The sequence below is a fragment of the Miniopterus natalensis genome, chromosome 1, assembly GCF_054644295.1.
Source record: "Miniopterus natalensis isolate mMinNat1 chromosome 1, mMinNat1.hap1, whole genome shotgun sequence".
NCBI classification, from domain to species: domain Eukaryota; kingdom Metazoa; phylum Chordata; class Mammalia; order Chiroptera; family Miniopteridae; genus Miniopterus; species Miniopterus natalensis.
Genome location: NC_142081.1, coordinates 69,448,915 through 69,460,061, shown reverse-complemented (window position 1 = coordinate 69,460,061; position 11,147 = coordinate 69,448,915). Strand labels below are relative to the sequence as shown.

Genomic DNA, 11,147 nt, shown 5'->3' with positions numbered 1-11,147 from the left:
ATCTTGGTTAAGAGCCTCAGTTTCTTCTCATCAGGGCTATAAAGCAGTTAGTCACTATTGTTTCTCATTGATATTGGCTTAAAAGTCACAGAACCTCTCTTCACGGTCCATTTCTTCCTTTGGTCTCCCATTGAGGCTTTTCTGCCCCACATCCCTAGTCCAGCTCTCACCATGACTCTACCACGGCTTGTGTGGGTTCCTTCATCTCCCCCTCCTGGAGTGCCCATTTGCTGCTGGGTATAATTACTACCTGCACCCACCCTGATACCTTCTGCCTTGACCCCTCAACCTCTCTGCAGGCAAGTATTTCTTGCTGCCTCAGGACATCTCCACAGCAAACCAAACGTGTTAGAAGCAGCCTTTCTCTTCTCACGTAATACTCCCTGCCCATGCCCATGTTCCAAGACCTCTGTGGACACTACAAATTCTCAAGTCCTTCAGCTTTACCACCTGCAGGTCTCCCCAAAGTCACCTTTGTCCCTGCATCTCAGTCCCAACTGCTACCAAGTCCTGCCTTTGTTCCTCAAAAATAGCCCTTCTCTCACTAGCCCCCTCCTCAGCTCCACCCCCCTTCCTAGCAAGGCTGTGGGGACTCGGATCTAGATTTCAGGTTCTGCCTAAATATCCCTGAGGAGGGGGTTTTTTGACTCCCTTCTGACACTCACCTTTACTCCCTGTATTCTGGGACCTATGGCTGGAGAGTTTAAAATAGGAAGATCAAAGCTGTACGCTCAGGATTTGTGCACTTTTAGTATCTATGTGTGTATCATTGACAAGATTCACAGGAAGAAAAAGAGCATCAGGAGTTTAAGGGAAAAACTGTAAACCATTACATATCACCAGATCTAGAACAAGCTCCTCGTTTGTTTGTTTTTTAAATATATCTTTATTGATTTCAGACAGAGGAAAGGAGAGGGAGAGAGAGAGATAGAAACATCAATGATGAGAGAGTCATTGATCGAGCCCACAACCCGGGCATGTGCCCTCACCGGGAATCGAACCCCGATCGCCTGGATCCTAAGTAGCCGCTCAACCACTGAGCTACTCCCAGCCGGGCTAGAACAAGCTCCTCTTGACCTCAGTCTGGGTCAGATGCCCCTTCCATGGCCCTGGGCCCTTCTTATTCTAGCTTATTTGCTGACACGTCTGTTTCACCCATGAGACCTACCCTGTCCAATACTAGCCACTAGCCCCATGTATCTATTTAAATTTAAATTCATTTCAGCGATTGCACTAGCCACATTTCAGTGCTCAACAACAACACGGGGCTAGTGGTGGTCATTTTGGATGGCGCAGATACTCTTTCCACATCACAGGAAGTTCTAGTCTCGCACAATGCTGCACTAAACTGTACACTCCAGGAAGGCAGAGACTGAGTCTTTGCGGTCGGGCACTGGATCCCTCGCTTGCAAGCAAGCACACCCTCAGGCCCAGCTCTGATGCTAAATACCTATCAACTGAATTAATGCGCACACTGCCGCACTGCACAAGGTCCCGCACCAGCCGCAGTACCTGCATCTTCCTTACTCTCCTGCCTCCAGAGTCCAACCCAGGGCTCATGGTCTCTTTCCTCCATCCAAACCATCTCTGGTCTGTGACTCAGGGTCCTAGAGGGATTGTAAATGTGTGTGTGTGTGTGTGTGTGTGTGTGTGTGTGTGTGTGTGTGTGTGTTGGGGAACAGGAGTACAGAAAGGCTTGGTAGGGCAAGAGGTGATTCCAGGCCTTAAGAAGCTCAAGTTTGAGTCTCTGGCAATGGCTGCTCCCACCTATGCAATGGGAGGCACCCAGGCTTTGGTTGAATTCTGGTTGTGTTTCCTCCCAGCTGTGTGACCTTGGGCAACCAACTCAACCTCTGTGAACCCACTGTATGCATTGTTTCCTCATTGTAAAATATGGATAATAATACCTACTCTACATATGTAGTGAGTGCATTAATAAGATGTCTGGGGCTCAGTCAGAACTCAATTATTGCTTATTCCTTTCTCTACACAGAAGGCAGTAAAATCCCTTCCTCAAACGTCATTCAGGTCGTGGCCCTCAGACACCTGCACGCTTCCCACTTATCCCACACAGGAAGATAAGTCCTGACAGCTCCTCTTGCCTTAAAGCAAGAGGCTTGTCATTGCTTCCACTGCTCTTATCTCCAAAGGCATCTGGTTCACCTTCTGTCTGCCAGCCAGCTAAGTGTTTGGTTTCTTGCCCCCACCTTCATAACATAGTACGTGCCTGAAATGCCTTCCCTGCCCTCTCTTTCCAAAAACAGGCCCTACCTTCTCAGAAACAGATTTGTTCATAACACTCACTTCCTCCCTTAAGCCTAGTTGACTCAACTTTCCCAGTTTTAAGATTGCTAATTACTCAAAAATATTTCATGCCTCTTTCAGTCTTCACCCACCCCTTTCCTCTTCTCTAGGTGACTATGATGTAAGACTGCGCCTGGCCTATCTGCACCTGTAGGCACCTGTCTTCCCAGGTATCTGGTTGTACACGTGACTGTGTACAGAGCAGGAAGCAAAAGCAGGTGGTGACCAAAAAAGGAGATAGTGATGTGGAAGGGCTGGACCAGACCAGACACAGGTCCCATTTGGCAACTAACTACATTAGTGACATTTAGCAAGATACTTAATCTTTCTGATTCTCAATTTCCTTGCATAGTTGTCACAAAAACTGGGAAATTACTACTATTACTATTTACTGAGTCTTTACTCAATGTTGGCACCATTCTAAGCACTTTACATACATTATACATTATTTTATTTAATCTGCACTTCAACCCTAGCAGGTAGGTATTATTTAAAAGGTGTGGAAGAAATATAAAGAATTTAAAACCGTACTTTCTTACTCAGATGTGAGTTATAAACATACACATGCGACATAAACATAAACTTCTCAAAAATACATCACACACACATACACATTGTCACCTTGAACTCCATGAAGTCTCTGCCAGGAAACCTTCCTGAACTGGTCCTGGACACACAAACTCTCCCATTCCTAAACGCCAAAAGTACTCACTATTAGGTCCAGCCAAGCCAGCCCTTACCCTATGTGGTGTTTTGTTCATTCATTCAAATAAATACCCAATAACTCCTAGGAACCAGGGCAAGGTATCAGAGAGGTAACACCAAAAGTGTTGTTCTTGTCCTCCAGGAACTCTGAGTCTGATAGGAGAGACATGCGTACAAACCAAGTAGACACAGGGAATATAAGCACTATCTTTAACAACACATATGAAGGTCTTCTAAATCAGGCTGAGATATTTTGGAGAACTTCCCGGTGGTGACACTTGAGTTAAATCTATAAGATGAACAGGAGTTACCTGGCAAAGGAAGGAGAGTCAAGAAAAGGGAACAGGTTAATGTATTTGGGAAACTGAAAGTAGTGCTACCGGCTGTGATGAAGAGTTTTTAACAGGGACAGACAGGACATGAGGCTGGAAGGGTGGGCAGGGCCTAAGTGCCAAAAGGCCTGCTGTGCTAACCTGGGAGATTCAAAGTCTGTCCTGAAAATTTGTCAAGAGCTATGGAAGGCTTTTAGGCACAGATGTGACACGATCAAATCTGCATTTTAGAAAGATTGATCCAGCAGCACAGAGGATAAACTGATAATAGAGGGAACAAAGTGGAGATGGGGGAACATTGAGAAGACTTTCAACAATCCAGGGGAAAAATGAGCTTAAATTCTTATTGCACTGGGAATAGAGATGGTATTTAAGTGATACTGTATTAAGGAAAAGTGGAGGAGGAAATAGTAGTATTCACTACAATAGGGAAACATAAAAGCCAAAGTTTAGACTGGCTGGAGAAAAGACAATGATACCTTTTGACATTTGGAGTTCAAGGTATCTCTAGGACACCCAGGTAATATCTAATAGGCTTTTGAATATGTGTGCGCATATATATATTTTTTCATTAATTATTATAGCTTGCAAGACATCTGGGTTGGAGATATAAGTTTGAGGTGTCATCAGCTTACGGGTAGCAATTAAAACCATGAGTGTGCATGAAGTCACCCAGAGAAAGTGTGGGTCAGAAGATCTGTGGTCCCAGGATAGACCTCTGGGGAGCTCCAACTCCTAGCAGTTAAAGGCTTAGATTTGTGAACATTCTCCTGAAATAGTATGTGAAGCGAAAAGGGGGTGAAGAAAGGGCCCTGAAGATCACTAACTTTTAGGGGAGAAGAAGAGAGGGGCAAAGATGCAGGAAGAGAAGCCAGGACAGGGTGTCAAGTTGAAGGAAGTCAGTAGCGTCAAATGCTGCAGAGGTCATGGAAGATACGGACAGGAAACTCCACCTATTAGATCTGGCAACTAGGAGGTGGCCATTGCGGGCAGAGTGAGGTCAGTGGAGTAGTGACGGCTTTGTTTTCCGGCTGTTGAAACCTCTGCAACTGAATTGCTGTTGGAGCAGCTGACAGGAACCACAGGGCCACTGCTTTCAGACGCGGGCCAGAGCCGCGCATGCGCAGTCATACTCGTCAGAGGGCTAGCAGGGACTTGGCGTTTCTGGACCCAGCGCACGCGCCTTCTGAGCCTACCTATTCCGCTCATGGCCTCTCCGCAGGCCTGCAGAGGGCGCTGCGACTCGGAGAGCCGAGGTGGGGCGCCGCTCTAGCCAGCGCCCGGGCTCGGTGGCGGGCGCCTCAGCTCCGCGTTCCTCACGCCGGCTCCCAGCTCAGGTGGGTCCGCCCGCCGGGCCGGGAGTGCCTGGGAGCTGTGGGGTGGGCTGGCAACGGTAGCCCCCGGGCGTGGAGTGGCCCCATCGCCTAAACGCCCGGGCTTGGGTCTGGCCCTGGCGGATAGGGCTGTGGGCAGGGCCGCACGGGTGCAAGTCCCAGCCCGGTGGGTACCTCCTCCCGGACGTGCCGTGCTAGTCCAGAACCCCTTTACACTCCGGGGGGTCTCAGGCTGGGTTTGCGTGCGGCTTCCGGGAGACAACTGGGGGCGGGGCTAGCGGGGGCGGGACTCCCATGATTGACACTTCTTTCCCCAGGTTTCACAGGCTGCCACTGGACCCCTCCCCTGTCTTGAACCCAGAGCGGACACCATGGTGAGAACCCTGAGCTCAGCCCCTCACCTCAGCACGCCCAGGCCCTTGCCCCTGGTGGTCTTGCCTCTCTCCATTTCCCTGTGTAAACCTGGGGCTCCGCAGTGGGTGTTCGGTGGGCCTGCCCCGGCAAGTCAGCCTGCTCCTTTGCAACCCACCCATCCCTGTAGCACGGGCGCCTGAAGGTGAAGACTTCGGAGGAGCAGGCTGAGGCCAAAAGGCTAGAGCGGGAACAGAAGCTGAAGTTATACCAGTCAGCCACCCAGACTGTCTTCCAGAAGGTGGGGCCCTCACAATTAGCCCTCTCTCCACGTGCCCCCCTTAGTATATAGCACAGAGGCCAAGAGCTGGGCCTCAGAATCAGACTGCCTGGATCTATATCTGGGTTCTATCACTTACTACTGTGTGACCTTGGCAAATTACTGAATCTCTTTGGGCCTCAAGTTTGCTCATCTGTAAAATGGGGCTAATAATTGCACTTACTGCATAAGGCTTTTGTGAAAATTAAATGAGAGAATACATGTAAACCCATGAAGCGCTTTGCATACTGCCTATTGTATGGCATGGGATTTACAGAACGTTGGGTAGCTCTGTTTATGCTATTTAGCCCTGCAGTGGGAGAATGATATGATCTCTAACCCTGCTACCTATCTTCTCAGCGCCAGGCTGGCGAGCTGGATGAGTCAGTGCTGGAACTGACAAGCCAGATTCTGGGAGCCAACCCTGACTTTGCCACCCTCTGGAACTGTCGACGAGAGGTGCTCCAGCGGCTGGAGTCCCAGAAGTGCGTAGGGGTTCAAGGCTCCAGGAAGATGGCCCTAGCCCTACCGCTGCCCTGCCTGGGTCCAGTGGTAGAGGAGGAATGGGGTAGCCAGAGGCATAGGCAGAGGGCAGTGGAGGATGGGTGCAGAAAGTCAGGGGTGAGCTGAAGTTGGGTGTTGGAGGGCCCTGATCCCCACTCCCCTTTGGGTGCAGATCCCCCGAGGAGATGGCTACTCTGGTGAAGGCAGAACTGGGTTTCCTGGAGAGCTGCCTGAGGGTGAACCCCAAGTCCTATGGTACTTGGCACCACCGCTGCTGGCTGCTGAGCCGCCTGCCAGAGCCCAACTGGGCACGGGAGCTGGAGTTGTGTGCCCGCTTCCTCGAGGTTGATGAACGGAACTGTACGTGCCTGCAGATTCTGTCCCCACAGTCCTCATCTGCCCCACATCCTCCTACTGGGGCCTCAGTTAGGCCCAGAGTGGGGAGGGATGACCATGATGGGCCCACTGGCAAAGGAATGATGGAGCCAAATTCCGTGGGATGCATAGAGGTCTTTCTTGGGACCTCCAGGGCTACAAACCAGGGAGCTCCTCTTGCCCTGTTTCTGAGATGTGCTGTCACCCCTCCCCCCAGTTCATTGCTGGGACTACCGGCGTTTTGTGGCTGCACAGGCAGCTGTGCCCCCTGCAGAGGAGCTTGCATTCACTGATAGTCTCATTGTTCGAAACTTCTCCAACTACTCTTCTTGGCATTACCGCTCCTGCCTCTTGCCCCAGCTGCATCCCCAGCCAGACTCTGGACCACAGGGGCGCCTTCCTGAGGATGTGCTGCTCAAAGGTAAGCAGGGTCAGGGGTGCTGGGGAGGAGCACTGCCCTTTCAGCCTAGTCCTGTTCCTGAACCTCCACTTGGGTTTATTGAGCACCTACTTCATGCCTGGCTCTGGGGGTGCATAAGATTCAGCCCCTGACAGAAGGGAGCTTAAGTGTCCAGTGGGGAAAATAAAACTGATATATGTAGCCACTGTACAAAGCCAGCATATAGTGGAGGACTGGAGGTACTCCAAGGAGAGGGTGGGATATTGGGGCAGCCAGGACCCCACTAGCCTTCTAACCACAGCCCTGTGCCTTTTTGGCTTCTGCAGAGCTAGAGCTGGTGCAGAATGCCTTCTTCACTGACCCCAATGATCAGAGCGCCTGGTTCTATCACCGATGGCTCCTGGGACGAGGTGAGCAGGGTGGCAGGAGGCTGGGTGTTTAGGGTTTGGAAGGAATGGAAGAGGATTTAAGGAGACCGAGTCTGTGTCTCCACCCCAGCTGACCCCCAGGATGCTCTGCACTGCCTGCACGTGAGCCGGGCTGAGGCCTGTCTGACTGTCTCCTTCTCTCGGCCCCTCTTGGTGAGTCCTGCAGCTTTGGCTGGAGAACATAGTGGATTGTGGACTTCATGCTGTTGGGGCTGACAGAGTCTCTCTTTGTCCCCTGTGCCAGGTGGACTCTAGGATGGAGACCTTGCTGCTCATGGTTGATGAGTTACCCCTGGCTGTGGAGTGGAGGACTCCAGATGGCAGGAACCGGCCCAGCCCTGTCTGGGTATCCCAGGATTGGTGGGGCATGGTGGGGGCTGGGGCAGGGCTGGGGTGGGAGAGTCAGAAAAGTGGTACTGCTGTGCATTTCCTTGACCCAGTGCTCCCAGCTCTGTGACCTGCCCGCTGCCTCCCTCAACGACCAGTTGCCCCAACATACATTTCGTGTCATTTGGACAGCAAGTGATGTCCAGAAGGAGTGTGTGCTCTTAAAAGGTGACGCAACCTGCAGCAGCCCCCCTGCTCCCTCTTTCTGTCATGGGTGTCCCCTCCTACCATCTACTATCTCTTTCAGGCCACCAAGAGGGCTGGTGCCGGGACTCGGCCACAGATGAGCAGCTCTTCAGGTGATGACAGGGAAGCACGCCTATAAGAGAGGGCTCTGGGCATCAGGCCACTTGGATGGGAAGCAGGGGGCTCAGGCAGATGGTCTCAGCCTGGATAGGGAGGTGGCCAGTACTCCAGGGTTATGGGCATCATCCCCCCTCTCCCCCCCAGGTATGAGCTGTCGATGGAGAAGTCCACAGTGCTACAGTCCGAGCTTAAATCCTGTAAGGAGCTGCAGGAGCTAGAGCCTGAGAATAAATGTGAGGCCCTATTCCCTGAGATCCTGCTCCTCTTATAAAGCCCCTTTCTGTGTATGTTGGCGGGGACAGGGCGCAGGACGGGCCTCAAGAATATGGGAGCAGAGGAGGGCCCAGGAGAGATGGTCCTTTTTCGACCCTTTCCTCAGGGTGCCTACTCACCATCATCCTGCTGATGCGGGCGCTGGACCCCCTCCTGTATGAGAAGGAGACACTGCAGTACTTCCAGACCCTCAAGGCAAGCCAGACCTGTGGGAACAGACAAGGGGGAGGACCCGTGGGCAGGAGGAAGGCAGCTGACACAAATTCCTTGCTGGCCCCATCCCCGCCAGGCTGTGGACCCAATGAGGGCAGCATACCTGGACGACCTGCGCAGCAAGTTCTTGCTGGAGAACAGCGTGCTCAAGATGGAGTATGCAGAGGTGCGAGTGCTGCACCTGAGTCACAAGGTATAGACTGTGCATGTGCCCTCCCTGGGCCCTCAAACCACTGGCCCACCCTTCTTCCTCATGGCCTGGCCAGCTTTTCTATTCATTCCCTGGGCTTCAGCTGAGGCCCTGTCTGTCCGGCCTCACCATGCCCCCGGCTTTGCCTTCAGTCTCAGATGCCTTTCTGGACATTTCATCTGCTCGTTGAAGCAGGCCAACACCTAAAACCTGAATAGTTCACAGTTTCCTGACAAACTTTTAAGACTGATTTTACTCTATTGTAGTCCTTCCCAACCAATCTTCCCAACACATTAGTTTTATCCTGTCACTTCAGCCCACCTCTGCTCCCACCAAACCGATCCCTCAACCCACCAGGCCTACTCCTGCCAGTGTCTGTATTTCCCCCCAGCTCCCTGCTCTGTCCCGTGTACCTGCTCCCACTCCATTCACTCCACTGGCCACGTCACCCCACAGCACTTATGTCTGTCCCATGTCCTTGACTAGCATGTACTGTGGTGGGTTGTAAGGTAAGCTTCCCACCTGCCCGTCCTCTCCTTAATTGGGGTCCCCAAGGGCCTGTGTGGGGCACAGAGGGCAAGTGCCTAATAAATGATGGCTGAGGCCCTTCCCCATTGGACATTCCCTCTCCTCAGGATCTGACGGTGCTCTGCCATCTGGAACAGCTGCTTTTGGTCACTCATCTTGACCTATCGCACAATTGTCTCCGAGCCCTGCCCCCAGCACTGGCTGCCCTGCGTTGCCTTGAGGTAAAGCATTCACTCCTCCATCACTGTCCTGGTTGGTCCTTTTTCCCTTCCTCTACCTCAGAAGCCTGCCCATCATACAGAGAGATACCCAGGTCCTCCCAGCCCCTGCAGATGACCCCTGCCTTCCCCTTTCCGTCACCCAGTCTGACCCCAGGAGCCCTTCAGTGCACTGTAAGCTGTTCGCCCTGGGCACCCCAGTTGCTTGTACCAGTTTCAGGCTGACTGCACCTGCCTGCCTTGTCTTCCTGACCCTCCCTGCTCCTCAGGTGCTGCAGGCCAGCAATAATGCCATAGAGTCCCTGGACGGTGTCACTAATCTACCCCGGCTGCAGGAGCTCTTACTGTGCAACAACCGTATCCTTCCTTCTAGGTGCCTTTTATTCATTCATTTATTTATTTATTTACTTTTAATTAATTTTTAAAAAAATCCTCACCCAAGGATTTTTTTCCCATTGCTTTTCAAAGAGTGGAAGAGGGAGAGAGAAAGAGAGAAACATCAATGTGAGAGAGACACATTGATTGGCTGCCTCCTGCATGTACCCTGGCCAGGGCCAGGGATCGAACCCACAATCGAGGTATGTGCCCTTGGCCGGAATCAAACCCAGGACCCTTCAATCCTCAAGCTGAAGCTCCAACCACTGAGCCAAAGCAGCCAGGGCTGTATTACTATTTTTTTTAAACAAAGCATTTTCTTTACCCTCACCCAAGAATAAAGAGAGAGAGGAAGGGAGACAGAGAAACATTAAGCGGTTGCTGCCTATATGCACCCTGACCAGGAGGGATCAAACCCACAACCTGGGTATGTACCCTGACCAGGAATTGAACTTTCAACATTTTGGTGCACAGGACAATGCTCCAGCTAACCGAGCCACCCAGCCAGGGCTCTAGGTGCTTTTTATTTTATTTTATTTTATTTTATTTTATTTTATTTTATTTTATTTTATTTTATTTTATTTTATCTTAATTTATTAATTTATTTATTTATGTTTTTGTTCAAAACATTACAGATGCCCCTTTTTCTCCCCATTGACCCATTCCACCCCGTCCCACCCCCCACCCCAGTAGATGAGTGGATAAAAAAGCTCTAGGTGCGTTTTAGACAGTGGATAGGGTGAGATGCCACACTGGGAAACTAAGGACAGCAAACAGGGTGGGTGCCTCCCTGAGAGGGTATTCCCTGGGGTAGGGGCTCTGGCAGTTTAAGCTAAGGAGAGAGGATAGCCTGGGGCTGTGCATGGCTGTCCTTGACTTGCACAGGTGGAGTTCTGCTGGGAACAAGTGACTTCCTCAAGCCAGAGTTCACAAACGTGCAGTCTACAAATATTCTTGCGTACCAGTTAGTATTCTAAAAGTCAGGAAATTTCATATTTAAAAAACTTGTAATTCTGATTCCTCTTAACTATTGGAAGTTAAAGCAACCTTTGACCTGCATTTTCACTTGGCATTCTTTGGTCACTACTGAGACGAGGATGCCACTAGCCAGGGCTAGCCTTCCCATTGGCCACAGTCTCCACCATTCCTCTAGTACCACACCCAGCCCTCCCCTGTGCTTCCTCCCTGGCCCCTGTGGGCAAGTGTTTGCAGTCCTTGCCAGAGCCTTACTCCCTCTAGGGAAGTGTGCAAGATGCCCACCAACTAGGCTGCCAGGCAGCAGTCCCTGCTCTTGAGGGAAAACAGTGATGGGTACACAGGAGCAGATAAGATCTGGGGGAACCTGCCAACCTTTCCTTGACTCTCGTGCACAAGGTCTGCAGGAGCCTGCAGCACTTCAGCCTGTTGCCTCCTGCCCCAAGCTGGTTCTCCTCAACCTGCAGGGCAACCCCCTGTGCCAAACAGTGGGCACCTTGGAACACCTGGCCGAGCTGCTACCTTCAGTTAGCAGCATCCTCATCTAAGAGACCCTGCCCCCATCCTTGCCCTATAACTTATTAGGACTGAATAAAGAAAGAAGAGGCCTCTCAGGCTGCTAAGCTGCTG

General features: G+C 51.4%; 1 protein-coding gene across 1 annotated transcript; it reads left to right on the top strand.

The window, feature by feature from the left end:
• The first annotated feature begins 4,539 nt into the window (after positions 1 to 4,539).
• Positions 4,540 to 11,142, top strand: RABGGTA (Rab geranylgeranyltransferase subunit alpha). Its single transcript, XM_016205883.2, has 17 exons — positions 4,540 to 4,678; positions 4,993 to 5,049; positions 5,217 to 5,327; positions 5,706 to 5,830; positions 6,022 to 6,209; positions 6,442 to 6,645; positions 6,951 to 7,034; positions 7,123 to 7,205; positions 7,297 to 7,398; positions 7,502 to 7,607; positions 7,687 to 7,738; positions 7,890 to 7,978; positions 8,125 to 8,213; positions 8,308 to 8,424; positions 9,057 to 9,170; positions 9,437 to 9,524; positions 10,917 to 11,142. The coding sequence occupies exons 2-17, from the start codon at positions 5,047 to 5,049 to the stop codon at positions 11,063 to 11,065; spliced, it is 1,704 nt and encodes a 567-aa protein (XP_016061369.2). The 5' UTR covers positions 4,540 to 4,678; positions 4,993 to 5,046; the 3' UTR covers positions 11,066 to 11,142.
• The last annotated feature ends 5 nt before the right edge of the window (positions 11,143 to 11,147 follow it).